The 23256-nt window shown below is 42.2% G+C and overlaps 1 protein-coding gene across 4 annotated transcripts in view; it reads left to right on the top strand.

Moving 5' to 3' along the window:
* Nucleotides 1-914: 914 nt before the first annotated feature.
* Nucleotides 915-23256, top strand: part of ankrd44 (ankyrin repeat domain 44) — a 27554-nt gene continuing 5212 nt past the window's right edge. For 2 of the 4 annotated variants that reach the window (XM_031873287.1, XM_031873289.1), the window contains exons 1-21: nt 916-1414; nt 8109-8192; nt 9467-9545; nt 10739-10932; nt 12107-12307; nt 12767-12854; nt 13591-13733; nt 14027-14239; nt 14467-14545; nt 14626-14740; nt 14838-14920; nt 17098-17161; nt 17940-18008; nt 19514-19654; nt 19992-20057; nt 20445-20556; nt 20821-20892; nt 21021-21222; nt 21937-22024; nt 22116-22233; nt 22454-22676. In XM_031873287.1, the coding sequence (XP_031729147.1) occupies nt 1388-1414; nt 8109-8192; nt 9467-9545; nt 10739-10932; nt 12107-12307; nt 12767-12854; nt 13591-13733; nt 14027-14239; nt 14467-14545; nt 14626-14740; nt 14838-14920; nt 17098-17161; nt 17940-18008; nt 19514-19654; nt 19992-20057; nt 20445-20556; nt 20821-20892; nt 21021-21222; nt 21937-22024; nt 22116-22233; nt 22454-22676 (2461 nt within the window). In that variant the 5' untranslated portion in view covers nt 916-1387. Of the gene's footprint in view, nt 1415-8108; nt 8193-9466; nt 9546-10738; nt 10933-12106; nt 12308-12766; nt 12855-13590; nt 13734-14026; nt 14240-14466; nt 14546-14625; nt 14741-14837; nt 14921-17097; nt 17162-17939; nt 18009-19513; nt 19655-19991; nt 20058-20444; nt 20557-20820; nt 20893-21020; nt 21223-21936; nt 22025-22115; nt 22234-22453; nt 22677-23256 lie in introns of all 4 variants that reach the window. The other 2 variants (XM_031873285.1, XM_031873286.1) reach the window with 2 other exon arrangements.

Genomic DNA, 23256 nt, shown 5'->3' with positions numbered 1-23256 from the left:
TGTTGAGTCAACACTGGGAGGTAACCCGCCCCCGGAGGGGGAGATGACTGTGATTAGAAATGTTTCCGCAGTGAAACATTGTGTACATGAAGTGACATGAACAGTGATGTAGTAGGATAATAAACGGAGCGTGTAGGATGGTGATGATGATGATGATGACGGAGAGCAACACAATTTAAAAAGCTTTAATTTACTTCACTCTTAAAGGGCCATTCTTGTGATCACATTAAATAAAGTGCACTTTAAATGACTTGTGTTTTACATGTTTAATAACCCTTTAATTCAGCAGCCATTAGCTTCCAACAATTTCTGACTTGAAAATCTGATCATTGCCAGCTTACAATCATTTCATAAGAGGAAGGTTGTGGGTTTTCTGATGGTGAAAGAAAATTAAAGATTTCAAAAGAATTTAGTGTCATTTAGCTTCATCTGTTCAGGAAATGAATAATACTTGATCAATTTGTTATTAGATGTAAATGTGTATACATGTGTACACCTAAATGCATACGAGTGTTTCCTTATGTCTTCTATGTGTAATCATGCATGCGTTCTCTTATTAAATATGTGCTAGTTTTCATACATTTCAAGAGCAGAAATAAAAAGTAAAATAAACATCTGAATGTGTATTTTGGATGTTTTCTCTCCACTAGTCTGAAAGAAGAAATGTTATGGAAGCAAAATACTACAAAATCTCAAAACCGATCAGTGCATGAAACCCGTGGTGTCTCACCTTAAGGGGCTAAAACATGCAAACATATATATTCCCCTTTAAAACAGATATAGTTTGCATGCAGTGATGTGTGCTGACGTTTGTATTACTTTTGACAGCTGCAGCTTACAATGCGTCGGTCCCTCCGTGTCCACTGGAAGGCAGCAGCGAGGAGGTGCCGGTTGTTGTTGATGCTGAGGAAGCAGCTCCTCCACTTCTGCATCTGAGAGGAGGAGAGACGAGCTCCAACTTCCTGTGTGTGTGTGTGTGTGTGTGTGTGCGCGAGAGAGAGAGATCCTCCGCTACAAGCCGAGTTCAGCCTGGCTGCCTCTCCGGGAGGCTTGTGTGGCTTCTGCAGAACCGGGTTGAGGAGGGGAGCCTTCTGTGGATGGTGTATGGCCTCGGAGAGACGCCTGGGAGCCCCGTGCACCACTAGCAGCAGCAGCGGCCATACATGTGGATTGTTTTGGGTCAAACCGTTCCTGCTTCACCCCTCCACCTCCTCCTCCTTCTCCGAGCGGCCGCTTCGGCTCGGCAGCGTTCGCCGCAGATAGCGTGAGGGGAGCCGGCCTTCGTCTACCACATCACCCGCTACGAGAAGAAGCCGCTACGAGCTGCACCGTGCATGGTGCTGCGGGGTCGGAGGGAGTGGATGAACCAGCCGGAGCTGACCCAGAGATGGCTGTCCTCAAACTGGCCGACCAGGTAGACCTGCTAGCTGTTAGCTTAGCATCTTAAACAGGCATCACCGTTTGACGCTTCACCCCACAGCTGTTTGCGATAAGAATTCTATATATTTATACATTTTTAATGTCTTTGTGTCGCCACTTTGGGGTCAGCTGAGAGAAAATATACGTTTTTTTTAAATTCCTGCAGACTGAACACAGAATACATTCATAAAGCTGCACAAACGTTTAATACCCTGATTTTTTTCTGATTTTTTTTTTATGGCTTTAGTCGGTAAAATTGTCTGTGTTCCGTTAAAATTAGGACAGCCCACTTCACTCACACTTCCTGCTCTGTCTCCTTCCGCAAAGCATCAGAGCTGCAAACTGCAAACATGCTCCATAAAGAAGATTCATCTGCAACTAAAAGCACATTCGTGTGCTGCAAAAATGTGCGACAGACCTCTAAATGCATAACAAGAAAACTATTTCTGATAAGATTTCAATCCAAGGAGACATTTTAGAGAAACAATCTCGCCTCAAGGTCTATTTAGTAGCTGCTCTGGAGCTTTTGATTTGGTCACATGATGCTCCTCAGCTGATTTTGAATCACATATGTCACACTAACATGAACAGGAAGTCTTCAAAGTGTGCACAACCTTTGTTAGATTTAAACATCTCTGTTGTCTGGTGGTGTGACACGGTTGAAAGCTCCAGAGCCGTTACTAAATGCATCTTATCGCCAAGATTGTTGACTCAGGGTCAATACTGTCAAGATCACATATCTGAGATTAGATTTAGTGCAGGGCCGCAACTAACGATTGTTCCCATTCTGCAATAATTCATATGCATTTATATTTTTCTCTCAAATCAATGAATTGCTTAGTTCACAAAATATCAGAAAATAGTGAGAAATTGACAAATTGTTGCAGCTTTAACTTGCTGTGTCATGCCATGACTTTTAGTTTTGGTGATGTACAGTAATGGAGGACTTTTAAAGTAAAAGTACTTGTATCACACTGTGAAAATACTCCACTGCAAGTACATGTCCTGCATTTAAAACCTTACAAAGTATGTATCAGCAGAATGTACTTAAAGTACTTAAAGTAAAGTATTCATAGTGCAGTAAAGTGTTCCCTGTCAGTACTTTACTATCATATTACTGCTGCATTAATGTGTATGTTGCATTTTAACTCCTTTATGTCCTGTTGTCTAGTTTAATCTACATCAATGCATCGTATTCTATAAGATCATCATGTTTGTAGCGTCTCTGTCCTGTGAGAACCTCGTATCTCTACAAAGAACAGCCTGTTTTCAGCTCAGTGACGAGGCTTTTTCCAGCTGATCCAAGAGACTTTAAAAGAGTTTATTAACATTAAGAAGTAGTACGAACTTAAAGGAAACACTTCATCCTTCAGTTCATCGCGAATATTCAACACCAACTCATCTGGAGATACGTGGTTTTCACTGGACAGGAATCTGTAAAGCAACTAAAGCTGTCAGACAAATGTAGTGGAGTAAAATGTACTATATTTGCCTCTGAGGTGTAGTGAAGTACAAGTATAAAGTTACGTAGACTGGAAGTAGTCAAGTATAAGTGCCTCATAATTGCACTGAAGTGCAGTACTTGAGCATCTGAAGAGAAAGGAGTGAAATGAAAATCAAACGTGCGGGTAGATCGTCGCTCCAGTCGTATCAGATCTGTCGTTGACTTCAAGGGAGGGAAGAACAGTCTTTTCATTATGTAACTCCGAACTTTGGGACTTCCTGTTTTCAGACAACATGCCGATGATGATGATGATGATGATAACTCGATGAACTCAGCTCAGCAGACAGCTCAGTGGCTTATAGATTATTTTTTCATCATGTGCTGATGAAGAGATAGTCACATGAAAATCTGCTGTTTTTTAAAGAGTATTTATGCTCAGCTGGTTACTGTTACTGGGAGGTACAGATGTAAAGCTCGAAGTGGGTTTCGTGCAGCTCTGATGTCTGCAGTCTTTATATATAAACACAAACTGCTGACGTGTGTTTAAGTACATTTACTGCCGTACTTTACTTGAGTACTTTACTACTTTAAACATTTTGGGGGCAAATATTGTACTTTTTACTCCAACACATTTTTCTGACAGCTATAGTTACTTTGCAGATTTCGATTATCAGCACACAACTAATAAATGATGATGTAATCAAGTTTTCTCTCAATATAACTGTGCATTGTACAGTGAAATGCTTTGTTGCTCCCTCTAGTACTGTGCGTGACACACAAAGTACAATATATACAAGAAAGAAAATGAATGCATGAACAACGTAGAAAATATGTTAAATAAAATATTAAATACAGTCGTAAATATAATGCAGATAATATAATATAATAGATTAAGCTGCCTAGTAGCATATAAAGTAATAAAAATGAGCTCCAGCTGCAGCATTAAATTTAAGTTTAAGTTTATTAAGTGATAAAGGCATTAATGCATCAGTAATTATAATACAGTCATATAGAATATATGACTAATAATAATGAGCCATTCTGCTTGATGATACTTTGGTACTTTAAGTGTATTTTGATGCTAACACTTTTGTATTTTTGTAATGGCTTGAATGCAGGACCGAGTATTTCTACACTGTAGTATTGATGCTACTTTTACTTAAGTAAAAGATCTGAGTACTTCTTCTTCCACTGATTTTCTCTTGTATGAAATTATATATATATATAAAATGTATACTGAATGGCTTTTTTGGGGGTAGAAACATCATTTTTCCACCAAACAGAACACACAGGAAGCACAGGAAGTTGTTGACTTTTGACTTTCTGCACGCGAGTGTGTCTCTGTCGTGGATGTGTCAGATTTCCTGTGTTTTTTTTCCTCCTCCATCCTGGTTTTTGACTTTGGTTTTTCTTTATTGTCTCCTGTGTCGACAGGTGAAACATTCAGTTTGAGAGGGAGGCTGAGGGGAATAATAACGTGCAGAAATAGTGGTTGTATCACTTCACTGTTTAGCAGGACATCAGAAGTGTGTCGTTGACCCCGAGGGGAAGGAGACGAGCCAGTTAGAGGCCTCGGTCACCCCAGGGGTCAGAGTAGGAGATGTGTGTGTATGTGTGCTTTGGACATGACGTTTATGTGTTGCAGGTGAGCCTGTGTGTGTTTGTAATGAAAACAGAGGTGATCTGATGGAGGAAGTTTGTGTCGGATAAAAAAAGAAAGAGAGAATGGAAGATAGGAGAGGAAATCTGTCTGTTCTTCTAGGTCCTGATTGAGTTCCTTAAAGAACAGGATCTCACAAAATAATGATCACGACCCCCACGACTCCCAGACATTCACATGCACTATCAATCATATAGAGCTTTAATAGCCAAATACAAAAGAACAATAGCCTAACAACCATAAATATTTCATTGTCGTAATCAGCTCGGGTTGAATAAAATCGGTCATATTAAATTTATGTATATTTACATTTATTTATAACCATGTCGCTGACACAATTATGTTTAAAATATACAGTTTTGAATCGAGAGGTACGGGAGTACCAGAAGCAGACCCTGCTGCAGTAGAATGAGAGGTCCTGGTGCTAGGACGCACTACCTCTTTCGTCCACAGGGACCGCCAAAACCAACACAAAACTAAAGTTCCTCGTAGTAGCTTTAACAGGAGTATTTGTATTTGTGCTACTTTATACTTAATACTACATTTCAGAGGAAATATTCCACTTTTTTAACCTAAATAAAATGTTAATAAAGCCGGGGAGGGTGTTGTTTTTGTTGTTATTTTTATAAAATGAATGATAAGATTCAGCCCCATACGTGTTTAACAGTCATTTTCAAACAGTCCATTATTACCAGACCCCTTCAATGAAGTTAGCTGTGACATGCTAACTTTTAGCTGTGGAAGTAATGTTGGTACAAATGTACTTTATAACTTTTGTTCGGTGATTTTTGTCGTAAAGGCTAGTAATTAAGCTTTCATTATGAAATCACTGTCGTATTATTAATTATTATGCTAAGTGCTCAACTCTTAAATATACCAGCCCCACGCATATTTCTGTTATGTCTTCGGTTGATCGTTGCCAACTGTTAACGCCAAAACAAATACTGGCTGATGTATCAGATTCTTATTCTGCTTAAATATTTATCGGCCTTGGGAAACCCCCCCCGCTGTTGGTCGGTGTCTAGGTGCTGGTATGTGTTCGAGGAAATGCTCTCATTCATGCTCACTGTCCCTAAATCTCCTTCCCTCCCTGTGCCAGCACCAGCCTCCCCGAGTCCCCTTGGTGATCACAGACTCAGCACTGTGACAAGGGACCGCTGCCAGCTGAGTTTTAGTGCGTACGGACGTGAGTGTGTGTTTGCGAGTGCATGTGGAGCGCTTAGAAAAAGAAAGGCATAGCTAAAGAGGCCATATGCTGCCAAGCATTGGCTGCTTATTTAAAGGCACAGCCCCCACTTTTCTGCTCTCCAGCTGGGGCCTCTTTCACTGCTCTCTCTACCCTGAACGTGTCCTTCCTCCAGCCTCGTATCACTCTGCTCAAGTAAACACTGATTAGACCTCCATCACTACTTCACAGCTTTCAATTTGTCAGATTTTTTTTATTGTCGTTATATGAAACAGGATTGCACAATGAAATGTAGTAGTCGCACAGAAAAGGTATAAACAGATGGTCAAATATTTAAATTGGAATAGAAAATAAACAATAAAAGTAGCGCTCAAGGTAGAAACGAAGAAAGGAACACTGAAGTATATCTAAAATGGAATATATACAGTTACTCAGCGGTGGAATGAAAGTTTGAGGTACTTTCATTTTATGCTACTTTATACTTCTATTTTGCTACCTCTCAGAGTCAGATAGAGCGGAGAAGTCCCGCCCCTTCGGTGGACCGCCATGGGACCCTATTTCGGAAAAGTATATACAGCAGTCAATGGCGAAATAATCATACTTTTTTGATCCCGTATGAATTGAGCCATGAATTACAAATGTGATGTTTGTCCATTTAAAAGATAATTTTGCACGTATATGTAACAAAACCTATATCAGCTGCAACATGAAAGTGATCGACTCCTTCACTACATTTTCAAACATCTCCTGTCTGCCCTCATGCTTACCTGAGTGGTCTATGAAGTGACGATGTGGCTTCACACCAGAATCCAACGCAAAGGGAGGAGTGACAAAATAAAGCAGAGACGAGGAAGTGGTGTCACGTCGTTCATACTTTTTTTTGAAAGCAGAAGTGAAACGCTCCTCTGTGGTTCCTCTCGCTTGTTTCTGAGAAGGAGAGGCTGTGCAACAGGAAGTGAGGCAGGAGGCACACAGGAAGTGAAGTTAGCCTTATCTCTTTTAGATCTGACTCATCAGTGACACATTGAACCTGCAGCCTTCACGTTGGTCTCAAACACATGCAGCTAATTACACTCTTTACAGTGATTTATATTCTGTTGTATTACACTACATTTCACCTTTTTATGTCCCGTACTACATCATACTATACTGCACAACATTTACTATGTTATGTTAATGTCTCATACATTTTTATTGCATTGCATACTATATTAGATTTCCATATTAATACAGACAAACATATTATACATTTATTATATGATTATAAACGTACTGACTATCAATCGTATCACAACACTGTCACTTTTGCCTTATTATTATGTATTTAATTGCCCATGTATAGTTTTTATTTTTACTCCTATTTTAGTTTTTAATATACCTCTGAACTATTTATTTTTTACTTCTATATCAGAAGATTTTGCAAAATAATCTTAGGTTTTCAACATTTTATAAAAAAAAAACATGTATACATGTATGAACACCCAATATTCTAATAATATAAACCTATACACAATGATACAGTTTAAAAATGCATCAATAAAATTATCTCCCATTACATTAATAGTGAAATCGGTATTTATTTTAGTTTTATTTGACAGTATTTCCCTCTGAGATTTGGCGGAGTAGAAGTAGGAAGTGGCATGAAAAGAAAAGTTCGTCAAGTACAAATACCTCACATTTGTACGAAGGCTAAGTGCAGTACTTCAGTGAATGCACTTGCATTCCATCGCTGCTGACATGTTGGCTTCCCTCATGTTGCACTGAAAGTTATTATTATTTTACCCACGCTTTCTTCTGTTCCTGTAAAACCTGCAGTATACTGCTGATTGACACTGATAGCTGGTGTGTGTGTGTGTGTGTTCGTGTTCAGGGCCTCTATTTACCACCTATCTGATCTGGTAAAGAAAATAAGGGCTTCAGAGACATGACCTCCACGCAGTGCCCTTCATTATAGCCTTTTGTCTGTGCAGACATTTTATTTGTATGATTTGCATCTACAACTGTCTTCTATGACTCTCTGCAAACATCTTGGTCCTATCTTATTATAAGCAGCGAGTAACTGTAAAGAAATTAAAGAACATTTTTGTATACAGTTTATAGTAGGCTGCAGTCTTGAAGTAGCTCCAGCTTTTGTAAACACTGCAGCTTAAAGTCAAGCAGCTGCTCCTCCACACACACACGCACACACACACACACAGATATATACCATGGGAAGTATCGTGCCCGACCTCCTCTTGTGTAATGTCCAGGAAACATTCTCCCTAACACGTTGTTTCGTCACGTCGCCTCACTCTGATGAATTCCCCGAGTGTTTAAGTCGATCACGTGTATTTATGCACGTCTGACATGTTTGCGGCGTCTGGTCATGTTGTTGAATGTTCTCTCTTCTCTCCCCTCAGCCTCCTCTCATCCAGGCGATCTTCAGCGGAGACCCTGAAGAGATCCGAATGCTCATATACAAGTCCGAAGACATCAATGCTCTGGTGAGGACGCGAACACACATCAGAGGTGTTGGATATAATAAGAGCCGTCTTTAAAAACCCACCTGAAAGAAGTCTGTTTGACAAGAGTTCCCCCAATATCATATTTAAAGGAGACCCATTCAGGTTCATTCTTGTATTTTGGGTTTCTGCTGGAATGACTGGTTTTACTTGAGAGTCATATAAGTCATTATGAGATAATTTTCTGCCACGACTGTACCTTTTTTTTATGATTTTACCAATAGCTGCATGTATTAGTACAATTAGTACAATTTTTACGGCCATAAGTCAACGTAATGTTCTGTACTACACACTAATATTTATAGACAGGAATTTGTGTTCTCTAAAACTCAATTCAGATCGACATGCAGATTAAAAATCTTGTTTCCTGTTTGTAACCCTGCTCAAAATCAGCTAAAAAAAATGAAACCCCCGGCTCAGTGGCAGTCGTCTTCAGGCCCCACTTCCTGTTGTAGCCTGCACCCAGGGGTGAGGGACGAAGGGCCACAGGTCACGAGTCAGTGAAGCCAAAGTTCAGAGCGCGGGTTTATTTACATCATATGGACAGAGATGCATTAACACATGTCTGTATCCGGGCAGCACAGGATGGGGGCTCTCCGCTAGTATTCGGTCTCCTGTGTCTGGAGCTGGTTGCAGGACTCCCACGTCAGCGTCGTGGTCCGCTCTAGACGTGTTTCTGTTGGAGAGGCTGCACTCGGCCGAGTCACGTGGACGTGGGGGGGTGGGGGGGTGGGGGCTGGTCTTGAGCTGACTGAGAGAGACAATGGATGCGTTCACACTGATGTCTCTGTGACTGACCCTCAGCTCATCATCTGTGAACTGATATCACAGCTTTCTCTGTTCGGTGGACTCAGAAATTGTATTTGTTTGTGGCCCAATGTACAAGATAAAGTAATAAAGTGCTCTAGAGGCTGCTCAACATGCTGGAAAAACGTTCTGATGCTTCATGGAGCTGGTGCCCTTTTTATTCTTTGTCTGAGGGGCAGGGGAGCTCCAGCTCTTATTGGGGAATCTAAAAGTGTTGCTTTGGTGGGTTATCGTATTATAAGAATGTGCTAACGTGCACAGCCCCACTCTTCAACCACAGAATGCACTACTGTTTCTGTTTTGTCATGTTTGCCTTGTGAAGCATCGATGAACAAGGCTACAACTGCATTTCACTGTGCAACCCCGTCGTTGCAGAACGACAATAAATGATCCTTGAACCTTGAAACCTCAAATTTACAAGCACCCACTGACCCTCTTCCTCCCTTCAGGATGCAGAGAAGCGCACCCCGCTGCATGCAGCCGCCTTCCTGGGCGACGCCGAGATCACAGAGCTCCTCATCCTCTCTGGTAAAATACCGCCTCTACTTCCTCCTCTCGCTTCTGTCTCTCGCTGAGCTTCCACCTCTCTGTCAGCTCGTCTTGTGTCCAAAGGAAAAAAGCATGCACATCTGACAAAATTCTAGACCTTGATGAATTTGAATAACGTTAACAATACCAGTTGCAAGTGTATGAAGACGTATATTTACGTTAACAACAGAGAAAGAGTGACGTAGGTTCACATGAAGATAGGAGATAGGACAGGATGGTGGTTGTTAGAAACAATCAGTAGAATCTCCCGGGACACACTGGGAGTAATGGAGGTGGTGGTTTGTTGCACAATAGTACCTCTGAAAGACAGAATGATATTTTAGGAATGGCAGGGATTGAACCATAGAGGAATAAAGGTGGGACATGAGGGAAAAAATCTTCCACCAAAGCATCAATGCGTTCATCTCTCAACACTCTCTGACTTCCCCATTCCGCATGTAGCACTTCACCTCAAGGCCATTGGCTCCTACAGAGGAAGTGAACATTTAAAAACAGCTCCGGAACATAAAGTACTTACATTTAACATGGTTCGGATTAATACACATTTGATGTAATACTGAGTGTTTGTGGCAAAATACACTACAGAGCCACGGTTCATTGTAACGACAGAATAACGTTTATTTTTACAATCTACACTTGAAATGACTGAGAGACTTGTGAAGGACAAGGTAGCACAAAATGTCAACCATACTTTGGTGTTAATTCTTACCTCCAGTGCCAAATGTGTGTCTCATTGATTTATTTTATTTACATATGTTCTGGAACAACAATGGAGCTTAGCGGCACAAAGGAATACGATATATCAGGCTTTGATACATAGAGAGCACCTGTTGTTGCTTTTGTTTTCTTCATGGGATTTATTGACAATAAAGGGAAATTGATCTTAAATTTATTATCATAAGTCTCATAAAGTACAAAGTGTTTCAACCCTTGGAGCGCTACACCAGTCATACAGGTCTTCTAATGTGTCAGCAGTTACTGTTTCACTAATTCTTCAGTGATGTTATTGCATTCTTTTCGTTTTCTCTCACTCTATTTGACATTAAAAAGGTCTTAAATGTTAGTAGATGAAACTTCCAGGACTGTGTGTTTCCTACCGACTGTTAACATGCACGTAGCGATGAGTGATTGGTTGTTAAACCTCTCTTTCTGCCCCCCGTGTGCTTCTGCAGGGGCTCGGGTCAACGCCAAAGATAACATGTGGCTCACCCCCCTCCATCGCGCCGTGGCTTCTCGGAGCGAGGTGACTGCACGCACACACACACACACTCCTACTGAGTCCCAGTCCTTTCCTCTTCCCAAAACAACAACAAGAGAGAGATCCTCGCTGTGCCACAGGTGTCGAGGAGCTGAGCCGCACCCCGTGGTATTTACCTTAAAACAGGCCGTCATGCACACTCGTCATTCCTCGGCCTCTCCAGCAAGAGCTCGCACACTATTCTCAGCCCACGTCGGGACGACTTTGCCTTAGCAGGCGTCAAGAATATTGGCTGGAGCAGTTAATCAGCCTCCATCGCTCCCAGTGCCCAAACAAGTAATTCAGCATGGCTGGAATGGCTGGAGGAGGAATGTTTTAGAGGTGTGAAGGAGGTTTTTTACACGTCCAGGGCCTTTTACGAGTTAGTTTGCTTTGGAGGAACATATAAAGTAGTTTAAGACTGTGTCTAAAGTCATTACTTTCTTCATTAATTCATTCACATAACTGTCATTTACATGTTTTAGCAAAGTTGCAGCGTATGCTCTGGAGGAAACAATGTTCAATCCGTTGTTGGATATTTTACGCTTTGGTTAGTATATGACACGAGTTACCGAAGTAAAAAGGAAGTAATTTACAGCCTGTTGCTTTCTTCATAAAGTTGAATACTTGTTATACTGCAGTATGATTTAAAAGACCTTAAAGTAAATAGTTATTTAATGTAGTAAAACATAGGAGCAGTAATTTAAGTCTGTGTGTTTGACAGTATAATAGCAGGTTTCCTGGTACCTCAGAATTAGTACGACATACTAAAACACTTTCTCTTGTATTCATTGGCTCTGCCTCACTAAACACGGTTGATTAGGTTCCCCATTAATCTCTTTTTGTCCTTATCTTTACTCATAACTCAATCACAATATCCCGGCAATTCATTTGTAATAGCTCTTAAATAGCAAAATGTTCTGTTTTTGTTTAGCCAGCTGATTAAGTTTGTTTTTTCTGCAGATTAAAGAATAATGACAGTAAATTAATTCACATTTTTCACATTGATACAATCTCGGTGATGGATTTATTTGCAGCTGTCCTAATGTCGCCAATGTTTTAAGTCTTTAATAATATATATTTACATTTTCACTTAGTTTTCTTCCAGTTGTTGCTTCTTGTAGTCTCAAGATTTGTGTCAGTTTTTACACTGAAACATTGCAGAATTGAAAGATGTTCTAACTTCTGTGTAGCTGTGACTTTAAATACATCAACTATCCGTGGTGGTCGGAGGTGTGAGCAAATAACACAAAAAGTTATTTATCAAACTTTCTTCACACTCTCTTGACACTTTCTTCTTCAGGAGTCGGTGCGAGTTTTGATCCGCCACTCGGCGGACGTGAACGCGCGGGACAAGAACTGGCAGACGCCGCTGCACGTCGCCGCGGCCAACAACGCGCTGCGCTGCGCCGAGGTCATCATCCCGCTGCTGAGTAGCGTCAACGTGTCGGACCGCGGCGGACGCACCGCGCTGCACCACGCCGCCCTCAACGGCCACACCGAGGTACTGCAGACGCTAGCTGACTGTCTGTAAAATGAAGTAATCCTCTGCAGCGCTGAATCCACTTCCCTTCACCAACACGAGCAGGCTGTGATGTAACCGGCCTTTGTGCTATTCCGGTGAGATAGTTTGGTTAAAGGAAACAGATGGGCGGCTGCAGCTGTGTCATCGGGGTTATTAAGTGGGTTGTTCATTTTGAAATGCTCCTTTTCTTACATTCACAAATATGCTGAAGTCTAAAATTAACAATGAGAGGCGGCAGATTTCTGAAGCCAAACTGAATGAACGGCTTCTTCTATGTCTCTCCAGAGTGTTTATGCAACAACTGAGCCGTGATGAGATGCATTTACATTGCTGTTATATAAAGACCATCACCCCCACACTCACACACACACTCACACATATAAACATGAAAAATACATATATCTTATCTTACCCACTAATTCGCCCTCCCTCTGTCAGATGGTAAACCTCCTCCTGGCTAAAGGGGCCAACATCAACGCCTTCGATAAGAAAGATGGCCGCGCGCTGCACTGGGCAGCTTTCATGGGTAAGAGAGTTTGTTAACGACGTGTCACACGCCGTGCCTTTTATTTTCTGGAAGTAGATCGTTGTAAAAATGAATCAGTGGCTCATTCTGAGTCACCTAACAGTCGAAGGCGCTATTCATTAGAGCTGGAAACAAGAAGCAACATAACACTCTTTAAAGTTATTAAGTGTGTAAACTGGTGTGACAAAGCTTTATTTTTTGTATTCGTCGGTGCTCGGGCCCGAATAAAAAATATATATATTTGTGGTACATATTTAAGATGATTACGATTTTTTTTTTGCCGAAAGAAAGGTTTCCAATTTTATATTTTGAGTCAATTAATGGATCAGTTGATTGTCAGAAAATGTCAGATGTCTCAGATTTATAATATTTTTGCAGCTTCTCTGTTTTATTTTATTGTCAATTCAATTATTTGGTGTTTTGGGCTTTTTGTCAAACATAACAATTGACTCAAAGACGCCACCATGGGCTCTGGAAAACTGTAGTGACACAATAAAACAATAAAACAAACTGTTTTGACGCTGCATGGAGTTAACGATGAATTAATTAATATATATATTAAAAAAAGATGCAGTTTGTGATCAGTTGTGAAAGTATAAAACTATTTTTGTTTGTTACAAAAAGCAAAAACAGTGTTTATCGCTTTAGTGTTTCTTCTAGTTCTAGTCCATAAACACCTTCTATAACAGCTGATTCCTCTCTTTTGGGCCCCTGTGCTCTGGTGCGCCCCCTGCAGGTCATTTGGATGTGGCGTGTCTGCTGGTGAGTCAGGGAGCCGAGATCAGCTGTAAGGACAAACGGGGATACACTCCCCTCCACGCGGCGGCCTCCAGCGGGAAGATCGCTGTGGTCAAACACCTGCTGAACCTGACGGTGGAGGTCAGGACACACACACACACACACAGTTGTCTTTCTATACTTGTGAGGACCTTCATTGACTTGCATTCCCTAAATGTCCTTACTTTCGAAAATATCCTGACTCCCAATGTCTTCACTCAAGTTGGTCCTTACAACTCATTCTCCATTTTTAAACTAGCACTTATTACATCCTCATTCACAAACGCACATGTACACACTTTACGCACAACACTGACACACACACACACACACACACACGCCTTTCCTCGGCCATAATAACGGGTCTTGTTGTTTTTTTGTTGCCCTGAAAACAGATAGATGAGAGCAATGCATTTGGGAACACGGCCCTCCACGTGGCCTGTTTTAACGGTCAGGACGCCGTCGTCAGCGAGCTGATCGATTACGGCGCCAACGTCAGCCAGGCCAACAACAAGGGCTTCACCCCGCTGCACTTTGCCGCCGCCTCCACACACGGAGCGCTCTGTCTGGAGTTCCTGGTCAACAACGGGGCGGATGTCAACGTGCAGGTGCGCAGGCTAATAAATTACATGCTAAGGGTTAGCACGTGGACATGATAACAGCTTGTTAAATTGCTAATGTGTAAGAAGATGTGTAAGAAGTAGGACCATAATTGAGATTATTAATATCACCCACAGGGGCTATTAGTATTATTGCTTGTGTTTCTCAAACACAAATCAATGTTTCACATTCTAATCTGAGATCTGTTGATTTATTTCTCCTCCACCTTCTTCAGAGTCGTGACGGGAAGAGTCCTCTTCACATGACGGCAGTTCACGGACGCTTCACTCGCTCCCAGACGCTCATCCAGAATGGTGAGACCTCCTCATGCTCGTCTCTTAAAGTCGCATATTCTCCCCGTAGATAATATGAATAAATTAACATTTTACTTCAGGCGGGGAGATCGACAGCGTGGACAAGGACGGCAACACCCCTCTCCACATCGCTGCCCGCTACGGTCATGAACTCCTCATCAACACGCTCATCACAAGCGGAGCAGACTGCACGAGGTTTGTTTTGTTCTCCTGTTGAGACGTTTGCGTTTGTTATTATTTCAACGACAAGGTATCTGGTAAAAGAGACTATTGTTTCCATCTCCCTCCAAAGGCGAGGAGTCTACGACATGTTCCCTCTCCACCTGGCTGCCTTGAACGCTCACTCTGACTGCTGCAGGAAGCTGCTGTCCTCAGGTGAACTAGTAGGAAGTGGATTTAGTTTGTTCATCAAATCTGCAACTTTAGCTTGCATCGTTACTAAAACCAATATTCTGGACTGCCTCAACTTTGATTGGTGTTCAATTCTTGTGTGCTTCAGCAGAATACACTAAAAATAATCTTCATGAAGGTCCAAATTCAAAGAGTATAACCTTTTGTCTCGATTCTAAAACAATAACCTTTTATATATGAGTTAAACATAGCAGTTATTTCTGAGAGCTCTTGAATCAACATTTGCATATCCGCTAAATAACATCTTCTATCTTAGATTGTAGATTTTTTTCATGGGAGGTTGGGGCCTGGTTGTTTTTCTTGCTCCCAGTGGTGAATTCCTCCTGAAGCACATATTCAGCTCGGGCCAAATTCAAGTCACAATGCTCCAGAAAGAAGACAAGGCCTCTCTGAGTCTAATTACTCACTGATGGGACCGCTCTCCCTCCGGGGGGGAAAGGAGTGTATTCTGTTGAGTTCTCCTCTTAGTAGTTGATATCTTGTTTGCATCTGAAAAGTTTACTTGTTGCTTTTTTGGCAATGAAATAATTTGTCTTTCCACTCATCCCCGTATAATTTGTGGGTTTCTGACTGAGGGGAATGAGATTAACATTAAACAAAGTAGAAGTAGAGGCAGAAAGACGACAATCCTTTTCGCCACTTGTGTCCGGAGGCGTGGAGCAGAGGACGAAACTCCTCGTGTGGCTCTGCTGAGTCGCTGCATTGAAACAACAAAGAAGTCATTTACATGTGCTTGAGCCATGTGCAGCTGCAGTGTTGCTGCTGTCTGGTCAGGACTGTTGTGAGCAGGAGCGGTGCTGAGCTTTTGTATTTGTTGCACTCACTTGTTGCCGCTAAATCAGGAACTAAAAGTCCCTTTTACATCTGAAGCACCGTGAAGATTAGGCAACAAGACGACAACACATCGTCGTCATGTTGTTCTTTGTAATGTTTCAATACATTCATGTGGCTGATACTTTTATCCAAAGATACACAAACTATAGCATGCTAGATGCTTGGATTTATTTATTATTTAAAGAAATCAGCATAGCATGCAGTGTGGGGCTGTAGTCTGAAAGTTGAGGGTTTGAGTGGATGTTTTCTGTGCAGACATGCCAAAGCGCCCGTCTGCAAAGTATGGACGCTCTGCTGACTGTTTTTCTGGTTGTTCTCATGATTCAGCAGGTAAACCACATTGAAACAATTATCAAACTAGAACGGCACCCGGAGAGCGCAGAACTCATCCAAGGCTGTTTGCATAAGTGAAGAGTAATGCGCGTATCCGCCCCGTGATTCGGATGCGCTCCAAAATTTAATTAGTTCTTCTTTGGTAATAAAAAAGATGCCCTCTTAGGTTAACTTCCCATCTCTAGTCCTTGTTCTGTTGACCACCAGTGCTCATTTGTTATGTGGATGAAAGCTTTAAACTAGTTTAGCAGCCTCGAGGCTTGTGTTTGGTTCAGCAGACTCCACACTAATAGTTCTTGGCCAATCACAAAGTCCTCCATCAGGAGCAGGGAGGCTTTCTTTCAGTGCAGGAACATTGAGGAACAAAACTGAATCCAAGATCTCGCAGTTGAAAGACACATTGTTAGATTACGTGTGACCCTGTGACCATCGCAACAGACATAAACACTGCTGTAGTTCCAAAATTGTTGTCAGTAAGAAGGTTTCAGGTTGCTTTCGGATAGACGTTTTGAGGCCATTGCTATTGGGATGAGAAATCCTTCGCACATTAAATTTCTTCTTCCTGAATTCCTAAAAATGTCGAAGTGTTCCCTCGAAAAAAAGGGGCTGAAAAAAAGGGGCTGTGCTACTGAACATTTTGTGCTTTCTCTCTCTGATTCCTTCCTTCTTCTTACATAAGACATATCCTCTTTATCTCTCTCTCTCTGTAACATGTAGCTTACAGATATTTACGTGTTTTCCAGTATGCATGGCCAGCATCATGCACTCTCACCTGACCCCACCTTCCCACCCGCCTGTCGCACTTACACCTGTCTCTCTCTCCACCTCCTCCTCCTCCTGTCTCCCTCTCCCTCTGCCTCCCCGTGGTGGCTGCTGCTGTGTGTTGTCTGGCCTCCCCCCTGTCCGTCTCCCCGCGCTGCCCTCTTCAGGCCGGAGGTATAGCATAATGTGTAACCACTCGGTCCTGTCTGCAGGCTTCCAGATAGACACTCCTGACAGCATGGGGAGGACCTGCCTGCACGCCGCTGCTGCCGGAGGGTGAGCCACACAGTTTGTTACACATGAAAGGTTTAAGAACGCCTTAAAGGATCATTTGGGTTTATTACAACATCTCTTATCAACATCTGTGAACTCAGCAGCATGCACAAGCAGTGAGATGATCAGACAAGTCGCACACAGTTTATTCAGATCATCTAAACAAGATGAAAAAAGAGCAAATGTGTGCATAAATAAGAGTAAATAAATGCATGTAGATGGAAAGGCTCGTGTTTTGTTCGTCTCATCAGTACGAATGTACGCTAGCCTTTTCACATTAGATTCAATGTTCTAAGTAGGCTACAGTTATCAGAACAATATGATTAATCATGTGGTTTAAAGGTGTACTGCAGGTATTAATGTTAAATAAAAGGCAATGGAAGCAGTCTTTGGAAATGACTGATATGAACCACTTCATTTGAGTAAGCTCCCCTGAAATTGCACAGAAAAACTGAGCATGCACAACTACGGCAAGTCGGAAGTTTCCTTTCACCTTCGCTTTGGCCTCAACCTGAACTCATCCAAACTTCCTCAACTGACTTCTTCTTAATGAAGCCAGTTGAGGAATCTAAGTATTACATTTATTCCTTCCTTTGGGTTATTAAGGATCACTTTTAGTTGTTTTTAAGCTTAAATGTGTGACTGTTACATATAAATGTAGATGATAGATATAGATGGGAAAAACGTTTCAAGTCATAGTAACAAAGAAGTCTATATTGATCTATATATGTTTGTATGGTGTGAATGGTCTTCCTGTAGTAATTGCTCTCTCTCTCTGCAGTAATGTGGAGTGTGTTAAGCTGCTCCTGAGCAGCGGTGGAGACCACAACAGGAGGGATAAGTGCGGCAGGTAAGAGAGCACAACGCGGTTTTAACAACACTTGGTTTTATGTAATGTAAAATGAAATATCTAAGTATGGCAGTATGCAAACATTCTATACAAAGATTATAGTCTACTGTAATATATGTGAAAGCAGATATGAGTGTTTGTTGATAAGTGGAGGCTGGCATATCAGCAGATAATGAATGACACTATGATTAAATACATTTGTAATAATATAAAATATGTCATCATAGAAGTTAGAATTGTTGACAAATACTATACATTAATATACACCAACAAGCTCCATACAACTGCATTATATTGTGTTTATAACCCATTTATTGAATGTTTGTTTGGTGCTGAGAAATGCTAATTATGGGACTTACAGATTCTTCACTTTGAGATGACAAATGGGAGATTTATTGATAATGATAATAACTTGTTTGTTGCATCCTTATCTGTAAAATAAGCATAGTTTTGGGTGTTGTCCTTTTTTGGTGTGTGTGTGATTGGGTGTAGGTAAAGGGGGGGTGTGTGTGTGTGTGTGTGTGTGTGTGTGTGTGTGTCCTTAATTGTTTGAGTCAGCTATTCAGTGCTTCATTTTCTAAAAGAGTCGACTCGACACACCTGTTGGTTTGTGGGATTCATTTCCTGTTAGTCTGCATCGGTATCTTATTTAATAGACGGGGAGTCACCAACATGTATCTATTGTTATATAAACGTTTTAGAACAATATAATTCGTATTTGCTCAAGGACACTCTGTCCACATAGTTTCGTTTTCGCTCTTCACTTCCAGTTAATGCTGCATAATTAATACTGTTATAATTTGTGATATTAAGTTCCTTTTTCTGTTTCTGCTCGACACTTCCTCTGTGCATAGAGAGGTTGTTTTCTCCGCCCAGAGATATATATATATATATATATATATATATATATATATATACACACACACACACACACACACACACACACACACACACACAAAGAGCTGAAGGCAGCAGTTGCTACGAATATGTTAAACATGTTGAGGGACCATTTAGAGTAGTTCGTTTTTAAGGTCTTTGATTGGTCTTGGGTGTTTTGTAGGTTGTAAATGTTCCTGTATAAAAAAACCGATGAGTTAGAAAACATAGATTTTAAATACTGTCTGCTGAGTGTCTGGGCCTGTACTCTCAAGCTTCAGATAGCTTAATGAGTGTGTCCTCTTTCATTTAGCATTAGTTCTGATTAAGTTATCATCAAATGCACAACAATTACAGTCACTGCCAATTGAAATCTTGGGTCTCGAGCTCCCTCCGATGAGGCTTATTAAATATGGATAAAAAGAAAATAATAATAAAAATAAATAGGGAAAATGGGAGCAAATCTCTGCATCCAGGTTCCAACTTCTTATGGAAAGCCTTTCAACCACCACACGGGCAGTAAAGTCTGTATGTCCTGACTCTAGGTGTTAGAATCGGTATAAAGTACATCCTTATATCGGTGCCTCTGAAGACATATCTTTGTTTCCTCTCCTCCTGTTATTTCCCAGAACCCCCCTGCACTACGCGGCCGCCAGCCGTCACTATCCGTGTCTGGAGACTCTGGTTGCTTGTGGCACCGCCGTCAACGCCACGGACCAGTGGGGGCGCTCCGCCCTGCACTACGCCGCTGCCTCGGACCTGGACCGGAGGTGAGGCCGGCTGATCTTCACCGTTTCTTTTTTTTAATGTTATAGATGTGGAGAGGAGGTGGGAAATCTGAAACCTCTTCGCACCACTTCTCTGGGTGTCTGTCTGCTGTTACTACATATAGAAACCTGATGCTCCTGTTTCCATGCTAACCATGGCGGTGACACTGAGGTGGTGGTCATGGATTGGCTGCACCACAGTTTAGTTATCCACTTACTTTTTGGCAGTAGTGGGTTACCAGCACGTTAGAAGAGGCTGTTGTTTGAGGGCGTTACGGCTTTATCCTCTTTTATCTCACCCGTCTCTCCTCCCTCCCTCCTGTTGTCTCCCCCTCTACAGGCGTCGTGTGGCTCTGGAGCCGGAGAGTGAAGGCGTTCAGGCGGAGAGGGAGAAAGAAGCAGCGCTGTAAGTCCACACCAAGAAATACATTTTGACATAAAGTTGAGCAGCTTTTGAGTAAAAAAACGCACAAAAAGTGACAAACTTATATATAAAAGTATATTAACAAAAAGCTGTATACGTAGTAAAAACTGTTTTTATTATTTTTCTATTTGTTTATAATATTTAAATATTCCAAAGAGAAACAAACATCTCTCCTTTATGATGATTCATCATAATTGTTAGCATATAAAGCGCCATATTTGTGAGTGTTTTGTTGATTGCCCCACAAATAAAATGGAGGCTTTACTCACAGCTGTAGGAAATAGAAATATGAAGCCGTGTGTTCCTGTTCAGTTGCATGTTTGCTGTGTTGGTGTCTTGAATGACAACTGCAGATGTTCTGTGTTCCAGATGTTTGGAGTTCCTGCTTCAGAGCGGAGCCACAGCCTCTCTGAAGGACAAACAGGGCTACAGTCCCGTCCACTATGCTGCAGCGTACGGACACAGGCACTGTCTGGAGCTGGTCAGTACACACACACACACACACACACACACACACACACAGGGAGGAAATGGTTGTAAGTAGACTCGAGGCGTTTTCTCCATCTGTTGGCTGATCATATTTTCTCTGCACGCTCGGAAACAACATTCCAGTTTTCTGGTTTCTCTTGTCTCATGCATAAAGTATGATTCCATTAATTGAGTTTTATTTAAGGTATAAAGTATATATTATGTATGAGTGGACCGTCAGTGGGTTTACGTTGATGTGTGTCGTTGTGACCGACAGCTGCTGGACAGAGACGACAGTCACCAAGACGACCCTGAATCTCCGAACGCTCGGAGCCCGCTGCACCTCGCCGTGAGTCTCACGCACACGCACACACACGCACACAGTCTTAATAGTACTGATACAATACCTGAGTTTTGGTACCAAACTTTTTGGGGTTTTCCCAAAGCGACACGTTTAAAGCGTCTGTGTCTCTGCAGGCGTACCACGGCCACGCTCAGGCCCTGGAGGTGCTGCTGCAGGGGGAGCGGGAGGTGGACCAGGGGGACGAGGCGGGGAGGACCCCTCTGGCCCTGGCCGCCCTCCGGGGCCACGCCGAGTGCGTTCACACCCTCCTCGGCCAGGGGGCATCGCCACGCTCCACCGACACCCATTACGGACGCAACCCAGTCCACCTGGCAGGTGGGTTCAGTCAGTCTCACCTTTCCTTCCCGCTTCCTCTTTATTCTCTGCCACGTTAACATCGGTATCAACTCAAGGTGTCGTGAAACGGCCAAAATTATGTGGACACTTTTGTTTTTCATGGTTCGGACCAGATTCAGCACATTTTAAACAACAATATGCTTCCAGCTGTATTTTACCAGTGTGTGTGTGAAGTCTCTGTCCTGTAGCAACACAAGAGCGTCCCCGTGCACAAAGCCAGCAATGTAACAAAAAGTAGTTTTCCCAGTTTGGTGTGGGAGAGCTTGACTGGTTTGCACAATCCTGACCTCATCCAACAGCTTCACGATGAACTGGAACGCCGAATGTGAGCCGGACCTGACCGGACCGGTTCTGAATTGAGACCGTCACATTCTAGATGGAACTTTTTCTAGTGTGTAAAGAAAGTGTTATTCAGTCAAACTGAATGACTTTCTGAAGCCACAGTGAGGTTTAAAGCCTCGTCCGTACTGTAGTTCAGTGATAACTGCTCATATCTCTGCATAAGAGCAGGTCATGTGTTGTATTTGTTTCTATTAAACACACTACTCACACTAGGATTATTTCCTACTTTCTGCAGTGGTGACGCAGTGACACCGTCTGATCTGATTTGTCATCTAACTGACTATTAATAAACATTTCTGTCTCTCTGTTTGTTGTTGCTCTCGCTGTCACTCCCTCTCCGGCTTCCTGCAGTGATGAACGGTCATACGACGTGTGTGCGCCTCCTGCTGGATGAATCGGACGGTGCAGACCTGGTGGATGCTGCCGACTCTCAGGGACAGTGAGTAGTTGTTTCCCTTCCCATTCAAGTTTTTCCTCATCTGTTCCAGTTTTTCTAAATATTATTTTGAATGTGTCGTCCTTCTCTGCAGGACTCCTCTGATGCTGGCGGTGGCAGGCGGTCATGTGGACGCCGTGTCCCTGCTGCTGGAGCGAGAAGCCAACGTGAACCTGGCGAGTAACAACGGCCTCACGGCACTGCACCTCGGGGTGAGCGTTAGCACTCTCTCCTCCTTCCTTTCCTTTGTGCAGACATGAGTGTTCCACCTGAACTATTATAGACTGTATGAGTGTTTGATTAGAATCAATTGATGTCTTTCAATGCACATGTGCACATCTGGGAATATTTTAAATGTTTGTTATAATAGAAACCAGCAGCATGTTTCTTCAGCTCGATTCTGACTTAAAGCCCCTTTGTCTCCTCGCCCAGCTGCTGTGTGGTCAGGAGGAGTGCATCCAGTGTCTGTTGGAGCAGGAGGCCTCGATTTTGCTCGGCGACTCTCGAGGTCGAACCGCCATCCACCTGGCCGCCGCCCGAGGTCACGCCTCGTGGCTGTGCGAGCTGCTGAGCATCGCCTGCTCCGAGCCGCCGTCCCTCCCCCCGCTGAGAGACCACAGCGGGTACACGCCGCTGCACTGGGCCTGCTACTACGGTCAGTTCACACGGACGCTTCAGTCTTTATTATTCTTTATCTGAATGATTTATCAATGATTCGTTGTTGAACGATTTGTTCATATTTCTGCTTTTTTTTTTAAACTATGTACAAGTACTCCATTTAAGTGCAGTTCTGATGTATATGTACTTGAGTATTTCAACATTATATTACTTTATACCTCTACTCTACTACATGTTTGTGTGAAATATCGTACTTTTTTTACTTTTTACTTATAAATCATGATATATTATTATGTATGACGCTACCCTGCAGTATATAAAGTAGTTAAGATGAGCTCAACCTTTACCTGCTACCATCACATTCATGCATCAATAATTATAATCCATTAATATAAGATATGATATTCTGAAATAGGTGATTCTGCATAATATGTACTTCATATTCTGATGCTTATACTTTTGTACTTTTATAAGATTCTGAATACAGGACTTTTACTTGTACTTGTACTTGTACTTGTCAGAGTATTTCTACATGTTGTCTTTTCCACACTGTCTGTGTGTGTGTGTGTGTGTGTGTGTGTGTGTGTGTGTGTGTGTGTGTGTGTGTGTGTGTGTGT

This window comes from Anarrhichthys ocellatus, unplaced genomic scaffold (assembly GCF_004355925.1).
Source record: "Anarrhichthys ocellatus isolate YVR2014 unplaced genomic scaffold, GSC_Weel_1.0 scaffold71, whole genome shotgun sequence".
In the NCBI taxonomy this organism is placed as follows: domain Eukaryota; kingdom Metazoa; phylum Chordata; class Actinopteri; order Perciformes; family Anarhichadidae; genus Anarrhichthys; species Anarrhichthys ocellatus.
Note: the sequence above shows the minus strand (reverse complement) of the source record. Positions and strands in the feature narration are given on the sequence as shown.